The sequence below is a fragment of the Microcebus murinus genome, chromosome 20, assembly GCF_040939455.1.
Source record: "Microcebus murinus isolate Inina chromosome 20, M.murinus_Inina_mat1.0, whole genome shotgun sequence".
Taxonomy (NCBI): Eukaryota; Metazoa; Chordata; class Mammalia; order Primates; family Cheirogaleidae; genus Microcebus; species Microcebus murinus.
In genome coordinates, this window is record NC_134123.1 from 26,037,162 (window position 1) to 26,058,185 (window position 21,024).

At 37.9% G+C, this 21,024-nt stretch overlaps 1 protein-coding gene across 1 annotated transcript in view; it reads left to right on the forward strand.

Annotated features, from left to right (window-relative positions):
- CNTNAP4 (contactin associated protein family member 4) overlaps positions 1-21,024 on the forward strand; it is a 239,678-nt gene that overhangs the window by 141,321 nt on the left and 77,333 nt on the right. The window contains exons 9-11 of the mRNA XM_012772535.3: positions 5,335-5,484; positions 12,527-12,698; positions 19,140-19,246. Of these exons, the coding sequence (XP_012627989.3) occupies positions 5,335-5,484; positions 12,527-12,698; positions 19,140-19,246 (429 nt within the window). The remainder of the gene's footprint in view (positions 1-5,334; positions 5,485-12,526; positions 12,699-19,139; positions 19,247-21,024) is intronic.

Sequence of the window (21,024 nt, forward strand, 5' to 3'; positions counted from 1 at the left end):
CTGCTTTTGCCTAACGGTAAAAATGAAGCCTATAAACAAGCCTCTTGCCCACATGGGCGGGGCCTGGCAGAAACAGGCTTGTAGTATTTGGGATGTTGCTGCATTTTTCTTTTTCCAGGTGTTCTCCATTCTTGTGCACCTGGCAATGGAGCAGCCCTCTGGATTTGCTTCACCCTGGAAAAGCCATTTTTTAAATTCCCTCTTTCTCGCTTTTACTGCTGAAATATTCCTACCTTTCAGATTGTAAACCTGTCACCACTTAAACTCCTGCTCTCCACTAAAGTGATGGGTAACAACGACCTCCATATTTTCATCTTGACAAGAGCTATCTAGTGATCTGGATCCTTAATTCTGGTTAGTGACTACAGTTAGAGGATATAGGAATGTCTGGCACTTTCAGAGCACTGAAGTACATTTGGAAACAGGCAAAAGCCTTCAGTTGCTCCTTGAGTAATAGCCTACATGTAATCGCCTTTTGCGCCTTTGCAGAGCACCACTCCTATATGGCAGGCTGATTTTTTTCTTTATACATCGTACCCTATGGGTGCCTGTTATAGTCTCATGAGAGGGTGATGGCAGCTAAGCTGTCATAATGTTTCCATAGCAATTCAGGACTGGAACCAGAAGATTATATATATGGGAGAGCAGATATCAGTCTTTTTCCTTCTGATGTATTTTGCATGTTTTTGTGGTTTGGGCCAGAAAGGAGAGAGAGAGAGAAAGAGAGACAGAGAGTTCTGATACACATTCTCATTTTTTCCTCCTACCTTCAGTTGCAAATAATTCAATTTATTATTTCATTTTCCATTTTCTATTGGAGTTGTCAATGTTTTCCATGTAAAGACCACAGTGAACATACCTGGAATTAACAAGTTGGGTTTATTGCTTATTGCAGTAGAGAGAACACACACCTTGGGAACACACACCAAGGGTTATCTCAATACAAGGGTATTAGGATCACTTAGGATTTTGGATTTTGTTAGCTGATTTGAGGGAGGTTTCAAGGAAGTAAAAGATTGTTGTAGATTCAATGCTTTCAGGAAGTGAAGGTAATTCTGTTATTAGCTATCTTTGTAAATCTTATTAGAAGGATAGAGGAATGAAACAAGACTAAAATTATAATTGGTAAAAAAATCATTCATTCATATTGTCAGGAGAGGAAGAAGTTTGGTGGTTTTGTGGTTTGCACAGGAGCCTTATTTTTATCACATTTCATTGTTGTCACAGAGTGACCTTGTCTGATGTTGGTGTTCTGTAAAATCATTGACGTTCAACAGAAGACCAAGGCCTAATTCTGGGTGCCAGCCCCCTTCTTCAACACCAAGGCCTCAGTGATTGCCGGACCAGCTTCTAGCTGTTAGGGCTTATTTTTCAACAATTAACAGAGTAATTGTTTAACATGAGCAAAAAAATAAAAAAATAAAGGACCACTTGTCCGGTAGACAGAGAAGACTGTGGGTCATGGAGTCAAACTCAGCTTTCTGTTTTGCTTCAGCTTCTTACCAGCTGGGTACTACCTCAGACAACTTGTTTATCCTCCCTACATTAAATCCATATTTAAGATGAGAAGAATAATAGTTGTGGTGAAGATAAAATGATACAATGCATAAGAAGCTCACTGTACATGTTATGAATAAGAGCTCCATTAAGTTGTTATTATTATACCAACATGCTCCTTTCCCAGACTCAAAAGTTATGAGTTGTAGGAGTAGAATATAGAATTAGCCTTTAGTTACATAATAGCATAAACAAGAAAAAATTCAAATTCTAGGATTCTTTCTACTTCCCCTCTTTCAAAGTAGTGTGGCCTTTAAAAGGGGCTCACCTGCCATCAGCCCTAGAAGTGGAAAGTTATACACTTACAAAAAAATAGAATCTAAATGAAAATTATGTAGAATTAGTGGAAATGAATTAAAGGGGCCCTTCATGATTTAATTTGAGTAATAAATCCTGTTGACAGGTAATAAGTCTCCTCATTGTAGGTAAATGATGTCTATTACAAGTGGGCTCAGAACAGCTCTCTGAAGGTTCCCACACACACATGGCATAACTTCATAACCTGCTAGTTAGTTAGATGAATGCATTTAACTGTGTCAAATTACAGAATGGGTTGGTTTGGCAGTCTTTTTTTTTTTTTTTTTTTTTTTTTATCTAATTTTGGCTTCTATGGGGACAGTAGGCCTCCCTGCACTTTGGACAATCCTTCTGTGTATATGCCTATCCAGCAGTTATCCAGAGCGCTGCCACTCCCAGTGTGGTCCTTGGACCAGCTCCGGTTCAGTGAAATACTTGTTACTGATGCATGACGAGATTAGTGGAAATAGTGAGACGAAACTCTTAGAAACTGTTAAAGCAAAATGGTTTTACTACAACATCTAAGCAGTAGTAGACTTGTATATTATGTCTTTTTAATTTAACTTTGTAGTAATTCATTTTGATCATATTGTACAAGTGTCAATTTGCAATAGGCTGAAAAATAAAATGTTCATCCTCACAGGTAGTTTGAAAAGCACTGGTCCAAGACTAATGGAAAGCCTAGGATGAAATAACAGAAGTAGAGTGATGCATATAGGGCAGGGGTCCTCAGACTTTTTAAACAGGGGGCCAGTTCACTGTCCCTCAAACTGTTGGAGGGCCGGACTATAGTTTAAAAAAACTATGAACAAATTCCTATGCATACTGCACATGTCTTATTTTGAAGTAAAAAAACAAAATAGGCAAAAACACCCACATGTGGCCTGCAGGCCATAGTTTGAGGACACCTGATATAGGGCTTTGAGAACAAGATGGGAGGAGACACATGGGGGACAAGTGGGTAGACGAAGGAGAGTCTGCACATATGATGATAAGTATATACAAGAATTTTCACTCCAGATGTGTCCTCTTAAAGGAAGCACTGGATGACAAATCTGGGACATTTGACTTATTTTAGTCCAATCCCATACCGTCAGGAATTACATAACTCTATTCAATCATCTATTTCAGAGTCCACTCATAGAAAATGTGTCCAAAAGTATCTAACCTACATTTTTCATACTTCAGCTTTCAAGTCTTTCCCATTATCTTTCACACACCAAATCAGAGTTGGATTTTGGAATTTTTGTTTGTTTGTTTGTTTGTTGCTCCATGGATGTGATATAAAAGGGAGCTTCAGGCCGGGCGCTGTGGCTCACGCCTGTAATCCTAGCTCTTGGGAGGCCGAGGCGGGCGGATTGCTCAAGGTCGGGAGTTCAAAACCAGCCTGAGCAAGAGCGAGACCCCGTCTCTACTATAAATAGAAAGAAATTAATTGGCCAACTGATATATATATAAAAAATTAGCCGGGCATGGTGGCGCATGCCTGTAGTCCCAGCTACTCGGGAGGCTGAGGCAGAAGGATCACTCGAGCCCAGGAGTTTGAGGTTGCTGTGAGCTAGGCTGACGCCACGGCACTCACTCTAGCCTAGGCAAGAAAGCGAGACTCTGTCTCAAAAAAAAAAAAAAAAAAAAAAAAAAAAAAAAAAAAAGGGAGCTTCAGTGTCCTGGCTAGAATTTGTGTTGGACTAAATATGTTCGGGGCAAAGAAATGTAATCACTGAAGGGAGCTTGGATACATTTTCAATCTGAGAGCATGCAGTAGAAAATAGCTTAGGGGAATAAAAGAAATCACATAATATCAGAAAAGACGTTCATTCAATATCAGAAAAGAAATCACGTATTATAGCAGAAAAGAGGCTCTGTGGGCTTAATAGAGTGCTTATATTTTTGTTTACTAATTTGATCTGCAGAATTATACAGAGTTGACCATTCAGGTGGATGAAAATCTGACTGGTAAATCCACACAGAGATGCTTGGGTTTCACATCTCTGCTCAGGATTTAACCACAGGGCTTCTTGTAGACTTAATTCCCTTTCAGGAATTAAGAAAAGGTTATGCATTCTCATGGACTTACCACATTTTTTTAGAGGTAGTAAGAATATCTTGATTGTTTATTATAGCAACTTTTGATTTTATACATATATGTGTATACACATAAGTTTACACATATACATATATATGTAACTTAGAAAATACAGAAAAATATTTTAAAAATGGAAAAAAATATAATTTTCCTTCAAGAAAAAAACACTATTTCTAGGTAACAATATTTCTGTGTAGCCTTTTATCATATTTATATAAAAATTAAGAATATAGTTAGAATTGTGTATAAATATATATAGAAAGAGATCATTGATTGTCATTATTTATAATAGTTTTGTCTCACTAAATTAGGGAATACCAAACCCATTACTCCTATGGGAAATACAGAGTTAGCTTCTTGCAAGCCTTTGATGACAGCATTTTTCTCAGCCAATCAATGGATAATCTTGTTTTGTGTGTGTTTCTGTTTGAAGACACCTCATTTAGTTATGTTGTTGATTCATTAACATTGGACCCATGGCCAACAATGCTATAACTCATGCCTGGCAGAAGCTTATCCAGCACATGAACTTTCTCCAAAAGACACATCTTGACCTTCTTGCACTTAGACACACTAGACAACACTTCAGTACTTGCTTGGGAACCACTGAAAACAGCAAAATCAGTGACAAACTTATAAAATTCAAAGAAAACATGTTTATACTATGAATGCTAAAACAATAGGGCAGAGCATTGCCCTGTTTGACCTCCATGGGAAACGTGCACAGGGCAACTGACAGTCTTGGTGCTCTGTGCATGTCCTCAAGTGACTGAGAAAGCTCCTTCAAGTATTGATTTGGGGGTTATAAGATTTAGCAATCAATCAAATTCTCAAATATAGAATCTACAAATTATGAGTGTCAGTTGTGTATATATGGTTTTACATACTGCTTTATTTTTTTACCTTTACATTATGCCTGTAAACTTATACTGTTTACTAATGGTCTCTTCAAATATTTGTTGTAATGATTGATGATATAGTTCGCTAAATATTCTATCAAAATATCACAAGAAGTAACTACACAAAAGTGCAAAATTTCAGGTAAAGCATTTTATTGGATATAACCTAGAATTTTAGGAAACATCTGTACTCTTCCTAAACTCCTCCCTGCAACAGGTAAACTACATGAATGGAAGCTGAAAAATCAAATAATTGAAAATTTCAATCATTCAAGGTTGTCCAGGTTTGGGAATTTTGTAAAGCATCATTTTCCACATAGAGCATGCTGATTTCCCATTTGTCTTCCTTTTCTCTCTCTCTCTCTCTATCTTTTTTAAATTAATAGATGTAAATATTATAGCCAATTGAGTGGTGTGTATATTGCTGTTTCTAACCAACTGCTGATAGTGTCCACTGTAGAGAGGGAGTTCTTTAACCAGTTTCATCTCCCACAGGTGCTGGATTAAATGATGGGCAATGGCATTCCATCTCTTTGTCTGCTAAAAGGAATCACCTGAGTGTGGCAGTGGATGGCCATGTGGCTTCTGCTGCTCCTTCCCTGGGACCTGAGCAGTTTTATTCAGGTGGTACATATTATTTTGGAGGTAAGAAAAGGGGTCAGGTTATATGGACAATTGACCCATATTTTCATTAGCAAACCTGTGTCTTGGGGAAGTCATTATGTTTTAACCTATGTTAATCCTAAGGAATAATTTTTAACTTTCTTTGAACATGGAAAGGTTGAGTGGATGAAAATGAAGTTATGACCTAAAATGTGTTTTTTCAAGGTGGACTGACTTATGTTCACAATTTCTATAATTACATCGATTATAAGTAGGCCACCCTCTTCAGTTCTTACCTTCAAACCTTGTTATATTTTCCTAGTGTTAAATGGTCCTTATATGTCTTCCTTTGATTTTATGGGCTGACTTAATTACAGTATTTTCCTGATAAAGCCTCTTAGCTCCTTCAGAGCATTCCTGTTACTTCCCTACTGCCTAATACAGAAGGACAATACTATGCCAGTGGACAAATAATTTAACTTAATTAGCCATAGCAACCTATTCTCTTTGCTAAGCAATAATGCACTGACACATTTGATGAAATCCGTGCATCAGCCTTCAACACCAGGTCATCTGCCTTAGAGAACAAAAGCTAATGAAGCATTTACCCGCCTGGTAGATGTTTGATTGAACTAAAAGCTTGAAAAAGAAAAACCTGGTAAATGGAAATGAATCTTTATCACTGGAAAATTAAAACAAAATGTTCTTTGTCATTAGAAATGCAAAGTCATAAACCTGTCAGTAGTAAGGCTCACTTCTAATCATGACTTCAGGTGTTTCTTGTATTAGCATTGTTTTGTTGCTGTTCCATTGCGTTTTAATAGCTACTTCTGCCTGAAATCATTTTTGAAGTTGATAGAAGGAGCCCAGTCTTTATTATTCACCAGTAAAATACACTTTCTTTTCTAAGAATTGACAGTGAGCACACAGCCCATGAATCAGTTCATAGGATCTTAAAAGCACAGGAACAAACAAACAGAAACCCTGCATAATCCATTACTGTGAATGGCTGCTTAGGGCCAACAATCTTAAAAGATATAATTGCTTCCTTTACTGAGATTTGTTTATTTCTGAACCTGGCTGTTTATAAAACCTTTTGGAATTAATGATTGATTTTATGGCAATCCATAGGAACATATTCTTTTAATAAATCGTAAGATATATAGAACAATTTAACCAAGAGCTTTCACTTCAAAGGGAAAGATTTAGAAGCACTAAAAGAGATAAGGAAAAAAATCTAGGCATATTGTTAAATGATGCAAAATAAAAGACTGGATAAAAGTGTTTGTAAATCATGAAAATAGAATCATCATTCTTAAAATGTTTTACGTCCTTCATGTTCAGGTTTAACAATGCCTAGCTATTTTATGTAAATTTTTACTCTAGTGATTGCTTTTATTCATACCGTAATATTATTTTATAGTGAAATATATCACATATGTACTCTGTAATTTTGCTTGTTTTTATTAGGATACATATGATCTACAGTATCAATATTTTTAAAAAACAGTTTTGGGTAGTTTTGGATTTACCGAAAAGTTGCAAAGACACTTAGAGAGTTCCTCTGTATACTCTATATCCAGTTTCCTCTATTATTCACATCCTACATCATATATACATTTTAAAGATTACTAATGGTTTTAACATAGCTACACATGCATCCCTCTGCTAAAGAAGGAAGATTGTCAATGCACATTTGTCCCTCTAGTATCATATCTTTTGATGTCCTAGGTAAACACGCTCCTGAATTTGAGGTTTATTCTTCCCTTCACGTTCATCATAATTTTACATCTATTAAGATGTTCCTAAATAATATACTGTGATGCCTCCACAATAAAATTCCAACTTTTTAAAAAAAATAACAAATCTCAAGATTATTTAGGTACTCTGTTTCTTCAGTTATCTTCTCAATTGATGTTCTTCCATACCGGAAGATACTTGACCTTCGTAGGAGATTCTATTGGTCACTTAATACATGCTCGGCAAAATGCAAGTCACCCTAACATTTCCAGGGCTGAAAGCAAGGTGTCAGTGAAATCAGGAGACTTGCTGTCCAGCTCTTCCCTGCTCTGCCCAGTCTTGTGCTTCCAGGGCCTGGTTAAGGAGGTCTGTCTTCCTGGATGGAAGTCTGCTTTGGGCTTTTGGCCTGGGGATTCTGGATTATGAGAGTGGACTGGAGGGCAGAGGGTTCCAAGCAGGCACATCATCTTCCCCTGTGAGGCCTTCTGGGACTACAGGCAAAAGAATGGCTGGAGGAGGGCTAACGTAGGGTCTCCTAGTATGCAGGAATGGCACAGGGACCCTGATTGCTTGGGTGGTACTGGTAATGGTGTAACCAACTCTTTCCTGTTTTAGCTGAAAGTCCTGTATCCTGGTAACAACTCCTTCTCTCCCTGGGCAAACTGTGACAGTTGTTCACCAGAGAAAACCTTTTGTTCTATGCAGATGAGAGTCCCCTCTATCACTAAGATCTGTTTTATCTAGGTGGAAGGCGTTTCTTAGGTAATTAATTCTTTGGCCAGTTTATCTTCAAGTGAAAAATTATCCCGTGTTCTGGGACACAGCCCATCTGTTCTTCTTTCTAAATTCAACTGCACATTTCCAGTTATCTTATCAGAATACAGTCAGTCTAACCTGCCTGCAAAGGAGTGCTCTGTTCCAGCAGTCCAGGTTATAGCTCTACCCTTTGCCGGCCTTGAGAGTGGCTGTCGTATTGGGAGAGTGGGCTGCTCCTGAACTAGCAGCCTTTTATATATGCCATGCCAAATTTCCACTACTCATCCATCAATTTTTATTTTTTACTTTTTTTCCACCCTCAGATGAGTGCTTTTCAAAAAGTCAGACTGCATTGTGCTCAGCTTTTATCATTTATAAATTATAAATTTTTAATCTAGGTTCTCCAGAATGAGGATGGCTGAGTGTCTAATGTCTGTAAATTCCCCTATAGAATCTTTGTGCAATGCATAAACACACCATGCAGCACAAGCTGGGGATACTAACCAGGAGCAAAATTCTTACATCCCCCCTCCCTTGTGCAAAGCAAATATTCTCCATCCAGTGAACTGACTACACCTCCGTGAAGTTTAACCTGACATCTCATTTCTGGTACAGTGACATACAGTGATAATTTATCTGTTATCCTCAGAGGTGTTTAACATGCTGACTGCCTCTAGTAATGGATCCATCCATTAATTCAGCATTAAGTATTCTCCAGAAAGCTTCCTATTTTAGAACTTTCATCTCAAATTGGGTTCAGTGCTGAACTTCTCCCTGGTATTGCATTATATTAACTGTGGTTACCTCTTATCATAGACTAATGGGGACTAACCTGGGTTGAACCCTTCTTTGTTCTTAGAATCTCTTTTTTTCAATTGAACATTGTAGCTGGGAATATGAAGCGCCTCATGATATGTTGGTGTGCTTTCTGTAAAGTTCCATGATCTTTCTTTGTGACTCTGGGTTTGTTTAGTTTTGTTCCCTATAGGCATATTGCACAATTTATTCAATTCTGAAATAGTTTGAGATGTGTCAGGAAACACCACCTGGAGAAAGGGAGATTAGCAGAGTTGTTTATATTCCTGGCATATTGCAGTTGCTTCGAAATATTATTAAACTATTATCCTCTCAGTTTTTATCCTAACATTCTTAATTGGTTAATAAGTCATCCAGAATACATACGGTGATTATGGCAACTATATCTTACACTACAGAAGAAATTTAAGCACTAGAAACGTGTGTAGTACCATGTCCAATAAATTAACACTCAAAAAGCTTTGATCACTTTTTTTTATCTATTAATATTAAATTCAAAACTTCAAAGTCTCCATTAGGTTAAAATATAATGTTTCGATATGCCTGATAGTGCTTTTAAATTGGAATGCTGGCCTTCACTTGCCATGTAAATGTATTTTGTTAGGGAAAACAAAGCATTAAGGAAAAATATTCTCAGTCAACTCATTTAATTATAACGGAAATTCCCAGATAGAAAACTAGCATAGATTATACAGGACTTAGGAAGTCATTTCTTATTTCTTTTTTCTTGTTGTTCAGGCAAATGCAAGTCTTATTTCTGTTGTGTTTCTTTTTTTAATTTCAAAATATTTAGAGGCACAAAAGTTTTTGTTATATAAATACCTTGTATAATGCTTAAGTCAGAGTTTTGGTGTGTCTGTCACCAGAATAGTGTTCACTGTACCCAATAGGTAAGTTTTTATCCCTTAACCCCTCCCGGGTTCCCCCCTTCTTGATTTCCCATGTCCTTTATATCTCTTTGCCTCCATGTGCACCCATTGTTTAGCTCTCTCTTATTGGTGAGAACATGCGGTGTTTGGTTTTCGATTCCTGAGATATTTCGCTTAGGATAATGCTTTCCAGTTCCATCCAAGTTGCTGCAAAAGACATTATTTCATTCCTTTTTATGGATGAGTAGTATTCCATGATGTGTGTATGTATGTATGTGTGTGTATATATACATGTGTGTATATCTATCTATAGATATATCACATTTTCTTTATCCACTCATGAATTGATAGACACCTAGGTTGATTCCACATCTTTGCAAATGTGAATTGGTGCTGTGATAAACATTTGGGCACAGGTGTCTTTTTTCTATGAAATGACTTTTTTGGGAGGACACATACCCAGCAGTGGGATTGCTGGATCAAATGGTAGGTCTACTTGTAGTTCTTTGAGGAATATCTGTATTGTTTTCATAGAGGTTGCACTAATTTGCAGTCCCACCAACAGTGTATAAATGTACCTTTCTCTCAACATCCACCCCAGCATTTATTGTTTTTTGACTTTTTAGTAATGGCCATTCTGATATGGGTAAGGTGATTTCTCATTGTAGTTTTAATTTGCCTGGGTGCATCATGGGACTTTGGCAAGTGCCTGGGCAGGTCATTGGATCTGGTCCAGTGTTGGGGGATCTTTTTGGGGAATGGAAAGCTGGTCCCCAGGCTGCTGTTCGAACCCTGGGTAGGGGACTAAGTGAATTCTCTCTCCACGGAGGCAGGCATTGTGGAAGATTGTTCTTCCCAAGTCTCCTAAGGCAGTGCCAGTGGCTGCTGGACAAAGCTATCTAGGTGGTGGCTGCAGGTGTCAGGGCTGCAGGCATTTGCTCTACTCAGGTCTAGATGTGCTGGCAATATGTGGTGCTGAGTGACATGTGGTTAGTGGGTCCATGGTGGAGAGCTGGACTATAGGTGTGGTGTTGCATGGTGCTATGGGGGCATGAGCCTCTTCCCTGCACAGAGCTGGGGGATTGTTCCACCAGTCAGCATGAAGGTTGTGAAGACATGGTCTTCTAGCTGGCACACAAGGCCAAGACACATGGCTTGCCTCACTGCGTGTGGGTCCCCAGGGGTGTAGAATTTTGCATGGTGCATGGGGCCTGGGGGACTTGTTCTTCTGGTTGGTACATGGGACCACGGAGGCGTGGCCCACCAGTCAGGGTGCAAGTCTGTGGAGCTGTGGCTTGGCAGTCAGCACAAGGGGCTGCTTGATGGCTGGGGCTTTGTCCTCACACAGGTCTCACTGGGGCTGCTACTGTGTGATGTCCTGAATGATGTCAGTGCCCACTCTGCTCAAATTCCCTGATTAGGGGCTGGGGGGTGATGCCTGGCTCCAAGTCATAGGCCAGCAGAGCATCTGCTCTCCTTGCTCCCTTCCCAGCCAGCAAGGGGTAATGCAGGGGACAGTTGCAGCAAAGTGGAACCCTGTGTAAGACCCTATGGTCTTACACAGACCACAGACTCTCAGGTCTCTAGACCTGAAAGCTCAGAGTGGCCTCAGCTGTGGCAACCAAGGAACAGAGGCCAGAGGGTCCCTGCTGAGCCTGCTCACTTATGGAACTTCACCATACAGTCTCCAAGCAGTTCCTGAATCAGCACAGAAGCTCATGGTGGTGGTGCGTGGCCCCCCACAGCTCAAGTTGCAGTGCCTATGTGGGCCTCTCTCTTTTTTTCCTTCCCCATGTGTAGGGGTCTCCCCTAGGTACTTTCTGTTCTTGGTGAGTGAAACTCTCTATCCCTGTCTCCTTCATTCTGAGTATCTCCCATAACTTCTCTGATGATTTACAATGCTCTCCCACAAAAGGTTCCATCCCTAGGTGGGCATCTGCTTATAACTTTTAATCCTCTCCTAGATAGCAATGTGTGCTGGTGGCTTCTATCCACCAACTTTGCCCTCAACCCATTTCTTATTTTTTAAATTTGTAATAGTGATTGTCAACCATAACAACAAAGAAAGATTAATGGGAAAAAAGCATGATACTAATATATATTCTATTCCATAAAATTATTTATTTCACTTGGATAGAAAAACATTTAGAAAATCATTAAACCCCAGACAATAATGGTTAATATTAAAATTATATTTCTTTATTATTTAAATAATTTTAAACAAATCTTAAATAATTGTTAGAAAAAATCAGTATAAATAAAACATTCTCTTATGAGGCAAAGCATAAATAAAATCAAAAGGTGAAATGATTTTGACATTAAGCTATTAGGATTTATTAAAATACTTGTGTATGTTGCTCCTTTGTGTATAGAAAAATATTTAATTAAATGAACAGTTGGTAATTTTATTCCATGTCATATAACTCCTTTTCCAAATAGTCAGCTTTAAATATAAAAGCATTTCACATTATTGATATATCTTTAATTTTCTGTGGTGAACATTTTCATCCTTTATGTTCTTAGTCTTGTAGTCTGAAAGACTAAGTTCCGATATTTACATTACATATAATTGAATACTGCTGGCTGGCATGTTTAGGGTTCTGGAGCTAATATGTATATTTTTAAAAATGGGATCAAGCTCGTATCCTTGCACATGGTTATTATAGTACTAGTGACTTCCTGTGAATCCTATATAAGTGAAGAAAATATACTCTGCATGAATTGCGATTTGTAATTTAGATCAAACTAATAATGATTATAGTTGGTTTATTTCTGTCCTTTAATACAGAAAATAATCAAATGACTATTTCTTTTATTTATTTTTTTTTAATAAAATGTTCCACGATACTGAATCCTGATTCATTATGATGCATACTGGTTTTACTTTGTTTTGTTTTTATCAGGTTGCCCTGACAAAAGCTTTGGATCCAAATGTAAAAGTCCACTTGGTGGATTTCAGGGATGTATGAGACTCATTTCTATCAATAACAAAGTAGTAGATCTGATTTCAGTTCAGCAGGGGTCCCTTGGGAACTTCAGTGACCTTCAGATAGACTCATGTGGCATCTCAGATAGGTAAGAACAATCACACTTGTTTATTTTGACCTACTTTCAAACTTTTCAAAACAGATGTGTGTGTGTGTAAAATGAGTAATTATTCTCTCTTCTTTCCCATCCTCATCTTTTGCATAGGAAATGGATTGTATTTACATTAGAAATAAGAAAAATACACCTTTTGTTTTATGTGTCATGTTTCAAATGATAAAATAAAGAAGACATGTGGCTGTGTTGTTTATATGTACACATCCTACCAACGATTATGTTGATGCTGTTATAATTTTAGATGGGTATAAATATATAAAAAATGTGTTATTAAACTCAATATATTAGGCCACCTGAGGAGTAAAATTAATCCTCATGTGCCAATAAATCAGAGACCTATGTGGTCAGTTATCAAACTGGCTTTTGCTGCCCTGACAGTTGAATAATATTTTCAGTGGCAGGGGAATTTAACTGGTTGCGATTCTTCTAATGTGCTTCTTTAACAACCCATTAACATCTTCCCTGCAGGGAAAATGTATTATAAAGGAACTCCTCCTTTAGAAAAGCTTGGGGCTATGGTATTGATCAAGGTGTAAGCAGGATGGAATAGTTTCAATAGGAACATCAATAGAGGATAGGGCGAGGCAGGGTTTGAGAGTTAATTGTAGAGGACAAACAACTTGAAAAACAATAATTAATAGGTAACAATAATTAATAACTGTGTTTTGGCATGGGAAACTATAACTAAGTAATCTTGCCAGTCATGCTTTAATATCAAAGCTGTTGATTTTAATTATTGAGTTGAATGGAATATCATCACCACTACAGATTAAACAGTATTTTAAACAGTGTGACAAAATTAGACTCTACCCTGTAGTAGTGCTCAATATGTATTTTGAATAAATACATAAATTATAGCTTCAAAAGTAACTTTTTTACTTGTGTGAAACATTTTGTCAACATAAAGACTCATCTGTTTATGTCCAATAGATCACTTAGTAATGCCTGTTAATCCTCTTTTGAACACTGATAAATACTGTATTATGTCCAGAAAAAAGTAATAATAATTGTACTTAGCAATAGATTAGAAGGGCATACTTTCCTTTTCACAAAGATTTATCTATTTAAAACACTTGGTAGAGAAAACAATTCTTTCTATAATGAAAGATGATATGTAAAGGGAGAATTTAGACAATAAAACTCATTTGGCTTGATTTGGGGATTAAATGCATTCTTGATACATTCATTGTGACCTTGTCCATGGTTACAACCACATCAGCTCTGGAACCTAAAACCTGGATTGGGGAGGGTGTGCAGCAAGGCTTCCTGGGCCTGGTCTCTCAGGGGGGGGGGTCTCACAGAGGAAGGGAGTCCTCAACCCCCCAGTGGGTAGTAGCCATCCGGGAACCAGCAGGGAAACTCAGTCATCCCCAGTGTGAGTGATAGTGTGTGTTGATGATCTCAGACTGCAGACAATTCCTTTAGTACAAATAGCTGCACCCTTTTTCCTCTGTGGATATGTTCTGGAGCTGCCATTTTACACAAAGACTACATGTTGCCTAATTCCTGGACGTACACACTTTGTGTAAAATAGGATGATACAGCACAATTGGAGAATACATCATCAGTACCATACCTTAAAAGAGCTTTCCAGAAATAGCAAATTATGGATAGATTTTGACTATCAATGCTTCTTTAAAAAGAAAACAACAACAAACTTTTAGGCTAACAGTAATCCTAGCAACCTTAAAAAATACAGCAAAAATCAAGGTAACATTTGTATGCCTTTTAAGTTTCCAAATGTAGGTCAAAATTCTTTGTCTTATACTCAGAAGAAAATATATATCTATTTACATTGGTCTGATATGCTATACCTACTGACAGAGTTTACAAAGCATCATTAAGTAGTGTCTTTTTCTTTTTTTAATATACCAGGCCCTATGCTAAGCACTTAACATGAATTAGTGTTTAAATCAATCCTCACAAAATCCCTTAGAACCTGTTTTTAATAGTATTTGTTTCTTATACGTATGGAAATAGATGCACAGAGAGGTTAAGTGAATTGCCCAAGGTTACATGGCTAAGAAAAGGCTGAGCCCAGCCTCCAACCCAAGCACTCTGGTTCCAGTCCGTGGGATGCAGCCTCCTTGGGTGCAAATTAACATTTATGGTGGTTAATATTTAATTTATGCATAATAAACATATCATTTAATGGTTTAATAAATTATAATTTAAAACAAACAGTAACATTAAAAACGTATTAGAAATATGACAGCAACTTAAATAATGCAGGGTCTTTTTTTTTACTGTAACTGACTTTAAGGGGGATCAAATTTACATAAAAGTGTAAACACAAACACACACATGCTCATACTTTGCGTTGCTATTCATGTACCCTGCACATACATGCACCAACATGGTCATTCCATGCAGTCTGTCCCACACACGCACATATCATGTGTTCACACACATATCCAAAAGCTCCTTGCATGCTCATGCACCAGCCTTACATACATTTACAAAACTCCTTACAAGTTAATCCACACACACTCTTCACACACCTACACCATCCTGACACACTCCCACACTCATGAGGTCGTCCCCACCCTCCTCACATACCCATATCATCCTCACACACATACACACAGGTAGGAACCCTCACCTATCCTCTGTGGACTTGTAGTGGGGAGTGGCCCTCAGTCTGGTGGGTGAGGGCGGAACTGCAAAGGCAGAGGCTCTGCACGTCCCCATGTCTGGGGCTGAAACACAAGTGGGCTGGGGCAGGACAACAGCTGTTAAGACATCAATACTTACTAAGTTGTTCTACCTAAACCACTTATTGAATAAGACTGTTACATATATCGTTTGATATCAACTTTTTAATAACAAGAACACCAACTGATTGGGGAAGGCCACCATCTCAGCCACCAGTAGACACCACTTACCCTTCCCCAAGCTCGCTGAGGACGAGAGTGTGGTCTGTGCCTTGAATCAAATAACACCCAGGTTGCAGAGACCTCCAACAAGAACCAAGAGGCTGCTGTGTGCCAACGTCCACCTCACAACCTCGGCAGGCGAGCACCAGTCTCCTGGAGTCCTCAGCCCCAGCCCTGCACCTCCATGCTGTCCTCCTAATCTGTCCCTACCGCCTGGCCCTCGGGTTGGCCCTCCAGACTCCATCCTGTTCTCCTCCTTCTGCCTGGTCCTTGTACACCCTCCTGCAGAGTCTCTGCCCACAGCCCCCTCCTCTCCCCTCCCTCTTCTCTGCGGAACTCCCAAGCTTGCCCTTGTTGCTGCGCCCTTATGCCCCAGGTGGGGTTTATTCCAGTTGATTTGAAGGTCACAATGTTATTCTGTCTCCTGTAATACTGAAGCCATGCCTTTTTTTGGGGGGGGGGTGAGGGGTGGCTATGGGGGCATGAAGGGTTGGTCCTTGTTGATTTCATAGTTTGAGGAAGGATATGAGATTTGAATTTTGGTAGTCACTGTCATCCTAGAATTTATAGGTGCCTAACTTTGTTTAGCTTCCCTAAATGAGAAAATGTAACATAGATTTTACTTTAATATCATTCATTACAACCTTTACATTGAATGAAAGTCTTTTGAAATTTAAATTGCAATGGACAGGGAATCAGGAGAAATAAAAATCTTACACATCACTTCAGGTTTGGGTGTGGTGACATATGCATTTGTTCAAGTTCACAAGCAGTGGTAATAATGATGGAAATATTTAAGGAAAAGCTTTAGTGGCTAGAGAAAATGGGTTAATGAATTGTCTCACTTTGTATTAGAATGACTAGAGAAGAGACAAGTGTAAAATGCAATTGTTTAGAACATTTGGCAAGAGTGAGTACTTCACTATACGATGTAAATTGCCCAAGGTTACTAGTAGTCAAACATTACTGTATGATGAATTTAAACAAAATTCACAATTCAGTTTTTCACATTTCAGTTAAGCAATGGACAAAGTGTAGTCTGACTAACAAGAATAAAGAAAAATAAATTCAGCCAGTTTTTCAGAAGCAGATCACATACAGCACAATAATTAAAGATTCATTCTTTTAGATTTTAGGCAAAGCCACTTATATCTCTTTTTTAAAAAAACATGGTTTGAGGTCTGCTCTGTCCTTTTCTGGTTTGATTACCAACTAGGATTGTTATTATTTGAATATTTTAAAATCTCTTTTTTTTGATTTCCAATGATTTGAAATGCTTAAAAATTAAATGCATTCACTGAATGGATTCCTCTGAATCTATAAAAATGCTTAAATACATATAACCATAATGGACATGGAGACATGCCCATTATTAATCTTTGAATCCTTAAAAAGTAGGTTTTAAAGTAGCATTTCTTTATGATTCTACTTATGAGTACACACATATCTATTATATGTTTCTTTTGGTAATTTCTATAGAATGAGATTGTAAATGCCATTTCTTTTGTGTTGCTTCCTGGATTCTTTCATTTCAGTACAGTGGATATCTATTTTTTATAATCAGGAAAAATCTATAACATTTACAGTTAAAATGGGAAAAAATCCTATAAGCACAATATGACGTTCCCATCCTTCCTCTGCAGAAACCCCCTCATGAATATATTCTTGGCAGGTTTTGTAGTTTATCTTTTAATCTGGAATGAATGAGGGCATTAAAGCTTTGATCTCAATGTATCTTTCATTCTAAATTTTAAAAGGCATCGATAATCTGATGAGGGCTATTTGAGTCTTTATCGGAAATTCCCAAACTTGTTTGTCCGTGGAGTTCTACCTGTCTCAGTAATTTTTTTACAGTGCCTCTAAGCCAAAAGATATCTGACACTTTGATTTAAAAAGTGGTTTAGGTCCAGACAACTTAATAAGTATTTATTTCCTGGTAACTAACAATGTCAAAGTGATTAGGCCTTTTGTGTTTGCTAATTGGTGCCTTTGAGAGTTAGGCTCCTACCCTCCCAGGGAGACTGGGAGACAGGGGCCTATCCTTCTTAATGATTAAATTCAAAGGAATGTCTCCCAGGTCCTTCAGAAAGACATTCCTGGGTTGTAAAACTGGCCAGAGTCTGGCAGAAATTTTACATCTCAAAGAGGCAAAGAAAGAATTAATCATTGAAGGTTTTCTGAAGTTTATGCTCTCAGAAAAGGGAAGTCCATAGTCATTAAGAAACCTATCTAAACTTTAGTCAAGCTGAGGGGAATGTTAAAGCCATTTATTTAGTCCTTGTCATCAGAAAATTTTCGTAACATCGTTTTCAGTTGGAAAAATCCTATAAGCAAAACATGAAGTTCTTATCCTTAGTTTTAATAAAGGCTATGGAAGAAATCCCATCATGAATATGTTGTTGGCAGGTTTTGTAGTGTATTTATTTTTTAATCTGGGATGAATCAGGGCATTTAAAGCCTTTGTCTCAATGTATCTTTCATTCTAAATTCTAAAAGACATTAATAATCTGATCAGGGCTATTTGAATCAATAGGCGAAGTTCCTGAACGTTTTCATTCATGGTGCCCTATGTGTCTCAGTAATTTTTCACTGTGCCCGGAAGCCAAAAGATATCCCTAACACTTTGATTTAAAAAGTGGCTTAGGACCAAACAACTTAATTATGTCCTAACAAATTAGTAACCCTTTGAAAAAAGCAATATGCATAATTTGAAAAAATCTTTAATTTTATTTTTAATTAAACACAATTACTTAGTAATTGGACATGTGTACCTGTTGGACACTGCATAATTTTTTCAAAGCTTGGAGAAAGATCAGACTCCATCATGCTCATTTTTTGTCCAATGTTGATTAAAAAATCAATTAGTGAAAATCCAGCTTTGCAAAGATAGGATGTGATTAAAAAGAATGTATTATGATCTAATGTTGAAACTCAACTACTTCAAGTTAGTAAGTCACACAATGTGTAATAGATGTTGAGTATGCCAGAGAGTTCTCTTAAAAATTTTAAATATCCACGGAGCCCCTGTAGGTTCAATTCAGCACTCTAAAGTATCCCCCAACACACTGCTTGAAATTCATGAGTCTATTTATCCCTTCACATCCCTGCATATATACACCAAGTGAATAAACGTGTTCCTGCTTCCTACTTCTTTCTTTCCTTCCTTTCTTTATCCCTTCTTCCTTTAAATGTTCAATGTGATAAAACATTATTTCGTGTAAGCCGTTGATATTCCTGACAACATAGTGAATTCATGTTTTATCACTTAGGGAGGATAAAGGGCCTCTGTACAGCAAGACATGTTGAAAATTAAGCAGTCACCATTTCCTGGCAATTGGCTGAAATCTGATAAATTTATTGATCCAAGTTTTAGCTCTGTGACTAACGTACCTTAATGGCTGAAGAATCATGAGTCATGTTAAATTTACTCTTTATGTTATGGGTTGATATCTTTCTTTCACATGAGCGTGTATCAATGATCAATAATTTATGATATCGAAAAATGAAAATGTTGATTGTAACTACACCTTCTTTTTAGGTGTTTGCCCAACTATTGTGAGCACGGTGGTGAATGCTCTCAGTCCTGGAGCACCTTCCACTGTAACTGCACCAACACCGGTTACCGGGGAGCTACTTGCCATAACTGTAAGCCTTTCACACCTGCTCGTTCTTGCCCCATAATGAGTACTTCATTCCATTTCTTTTCTCACTGCTGCATGTATATCCATCTGTGTGTGCGTGCGCAAACTTAGTGTCTAGTTGTTATTCCACACTTCATTTCATAAAGTCAAGGTAGCATATAGAAATGCACAACACAAAACAACACAGAAAAGAGTAGGATAGCAGGCAAAGGGAAAACATTGATAGAAAATGAAGTTAGCTGAGGATAAAATATAAAATAAAATGCAGAATGTGTGATAATCTCATTCTGTCACTTGAATTGGGCCAGCATTTTAACTCTAAACTTTCTAAAAGGCATGGTATGAATGGAAACATGATCCATTACCAAATTCTTACTGTTCATTCTATTAAACAAAGAGATTCTCAGAAACAGCCTTGGGTAGACTGGGTGGGGTGGCTTGGGTTGTGAAGATTCAGATGTAAAGTAGAGACTAGATGTCTTAGTCTATTTGGGCAGCTATAATAGAATACCACAAATTGAGTGGCTTATAAGTCACAGAAGTTTATTTCTCACAGTTCTGGAGGCTGAGAAGTTCAAGAACAAGGTGCTGGCAGATTCAGTGAGGGCCTACTTTCTGGTTCATAGGCTTCTGTCTTCTCCCCGTGTGCTCAGAAGTGGAAAGGGTGAGAGATTTCTCTGGGGCCTCTCTTATAAGGGCGCTAATTCCATTCATGAGGACTCCACTCTCATGGCCTAATCACTTCCCAAAGGCTCCAGCTCCAAATAAATACCAACACATCAGGGGTTAGGTTTCAACATATGAATCTGGTGGGGGGAGGACACAAAGGTTGAGCCTATATCACTCAACAATCTGTACATTCTGGTACAACCCTGTTAAATGAAAGTGATGAGGATAAGGGTGGTAGATAATGATTATGTCAATCAGAATAGTTAATTTTCTTGATTACTTTCTAAATGTCAGGTATTGATCTAGTATTTTATATGTCCTAAGTCATTTAACTGTGACAATCACCCTAGTAGGTGGATACTATTATCATTCCTAATTTGCTTAAGACATATTAGAGAGATATTAATCAATTTGTCCAAGGCTACTTAAAATAGTTGAGGCAGAGTGAGGATATGAGCACATGAAGTCATGCTCTAGAGCCTAGGATCACAACCAATTCCCTTTTCCTGTGTTGTAAGTTATGCATTTTTTTCTGATAAAATGTTTGCATGTATTTTTGAGGCTTGTGCCATTTTGTTGTCCAGTTGCTTTATGCATGTAACAGGAAGACCAAATTGCCTGTTTTTTTCCTTTCTCATATTTTTCACATTATTACTGACATTTCTGAACAACTAAATGGCTACTACCATCTCCAATAGCCTTGATTTAAGGTAATGGTGTTAGGTGCAAAGTCATTTGCTCACCATTTGTGTCTGTGACACTGTTCACTGTTTTGTAATCCTGCCAGGGTTGAGATTGGATTCCGGGGCTCCCTGCCATGGGGACTCCACAGAGGGTCCCCAGAATCCCTGATTCAGGGAAGGAGAGAGGACATAATCAGGACAAACTTCTACTTCTACCACTACAGCTAGAGTCATTCTTGGACATCAGTTATATATATTGAAGTGCCTCATAAGATTTTATAAAGAATGTTTGCTGATAATAAAGCCACACCTCACAAGTAACCAGAGGCCAAGTTACTTGATCTGGGTCACCCAGCTGGTGGAGGGGCCTTATGTTTTAATTTTTTATACCCTTCATCTTCTTTATTATAGTAATTAACTCAAAACAGAA